Source organism: Hyalella azteca, unplaced genomic scaffold (assembly GCF_000764305.2).
Source record: "Hyalella azteca isolate HAZT.00-mixed unplaced genomic scaffold, Hazt_2.0.2 contig35, whole genome shotgun sequence".
Classification (NCBI taxonomy): Eukaryota; Metazoa; Arthropoda; class Malacostraca; order Amphipoda; family Hyalellidae; genus Hyalella; species Hyalella azteca.
The window spans coordinates 5461-7218 of NW_025930397.1; the positions used below are offsets into that span (position 1 = coordinate 5461).

Sequence of the window (1758 nt, forward strand, 5' to 3'; positions counted from 1 at the left end):
ATTGTTGTAAGAAGTTATTGACGAAAAATGCTCAAAACTGCCCCTTATTACCCCGTTTGATGGTATTTCATTAAAAATTTATGGGTTAAAAAATCTAATTTTGATGCTGATGTGTCGGCAAAGATCTTAAGACTTAGGCTCCCTCTCAGCACCCAGGGCTATGGCCTGAATAGTGTTAATTTTTTCAAGTAACCAATTAGTAAATGCAAATAAATTGTATGAAATTATGTGTGTTGTTAATTTATTCATTAGTGATGTTTTCTTTGAAGAGTGCACAGGTTTACAAGATTAGCCAAATGCTTTCCCCACTCACCACAAGATGAGTGACTCCAGTGATGAGAGCGTCCTTGACGGGGACGACTATTACTCTCACCTGAACATTCCAAGAGACGTAAGTACCTCCATAATATTGCCTTGATTATTACTCTCACCTGAACATTCCAAGAGACGTAAGTACCTTCATAATATTGCCTTGATTATTACTCTCACCTGAACATTCCAAGAGACAGCAGTAGCTTCATAATTTTATAGATAGGTAATTTATCAATGATTAATGGGATTTAACCTGACTTATTTTTATTCTGGCATGTACATGTAAACCAGAGTCATGAACTGCAAATCATCACTGACACCTGTCCTTACTTGTTCATTATCAAGCAACTTTATATCACGAAACTTTTATACAATTTTTTGTTGTCTGTCAAGTTAGCTATCAATTACTACTTATTGACTAATAGATTCACTGATAGCTTTTTATTTAGGTCACTGTCACGTTTTTTATGTAGATGTATTCGTGTAAGACATTGTATTTGTCATGGCCTCTGAAATAATTACTATGTAAATGTCTACCTTTGACATGAATTTGGCACTATTACATTGGATAAGATTCCTGCATTCACTATAAATATCATATTTATGTAAATATTGAGGGTTAACTGCCATGCTAATGATTTCTCTTTGCTTGAAACCCAAGTTTCTGTGTGATTATATTTTGGAGAATAACAAATTTGTAACATGTCATAACTTTTAGCCCAGATCAACTGGTCTTAATGCATGTTTTCTTGCAGGCAAGTGCGGAATCCATAACCAATGCATACCACCGGCTCAGTAAACTCTACCACCCCGACAAGCACCGGCATCCTGAGCGCAAGAAGGAAGCTGAGCTTCTGTTTGGCAAGATCAAGAAGGCTTATGAAGGTAGTTTTGCTTCTCTTATAAATTGATTTGATTTTAGACTAGTCAGAAGACTAGCTGTAATAGTTAAAGTAGTAGTTCATCTACAAGTAGACCTTCATGTAGTGGGAAACTTCCCACTCCTCTCTACTTATAGTGTAGCATCATTCCTCTATTGTTGGAAGTTGAAAATTGTTATTGTTACATGTGCAGTGTTGGTGCAGTGTTGTTACATGTGCAGTGTTGGTGCAGTGTTATTGTTACATGTGCAGTGTTGGTGCAGTGTTGTTGTTACATGTGTAGTGTTGTTGTTACATGTGTAGTGTTGTTGTTACATGTGCAGTGTTGGTGCAGTGTTATTGTTACATGCGTGGTGTTGGTGCAGTGTTGTTGATACATGTGCAGTGTTGTTGTTACATGTGCAGCATTGTTACATGTGCTGTGTCTGTGCAGTGTTGTTGTTACATGTGCTGTGTCTGTGCAGTGTTGTTGTTACATGTGCAGTGTTGTTGTTACATGTGCAGTGTTGTTGTTACATGTGCAGTGTTGTTGTTACATGTGCAGCATTGTTACATGTGCTGTGTC

General features: G+C 37.2%; 1 protein-coding gene across 1 annotated transcript in view; it reads left to right on the forward strand.

Moving 5' to 3' along the window:
* Positions 1–228: 228 nt before the first annotated feature.
* LOC108673902 (dnaJ homolog subfamily C member 11-like) overlaps positions 229–1758 on the forward strand; it is a 14895-nt gene continuing 13365 nt past the window's right edge. The window contains exons 1-2 of the mRNA XM_018161789.2: positions 229–391; positions 1068–1197. Coding sequence (XP_018017278.1) covers positions 320–391; positions 1068–1197 — 202 coding nt within the window. The 5' untranslated portion in view covers positions 229–319. The remainder of the gene's footprint in view (positions 392–1067; positions 1198–1758) is intronic.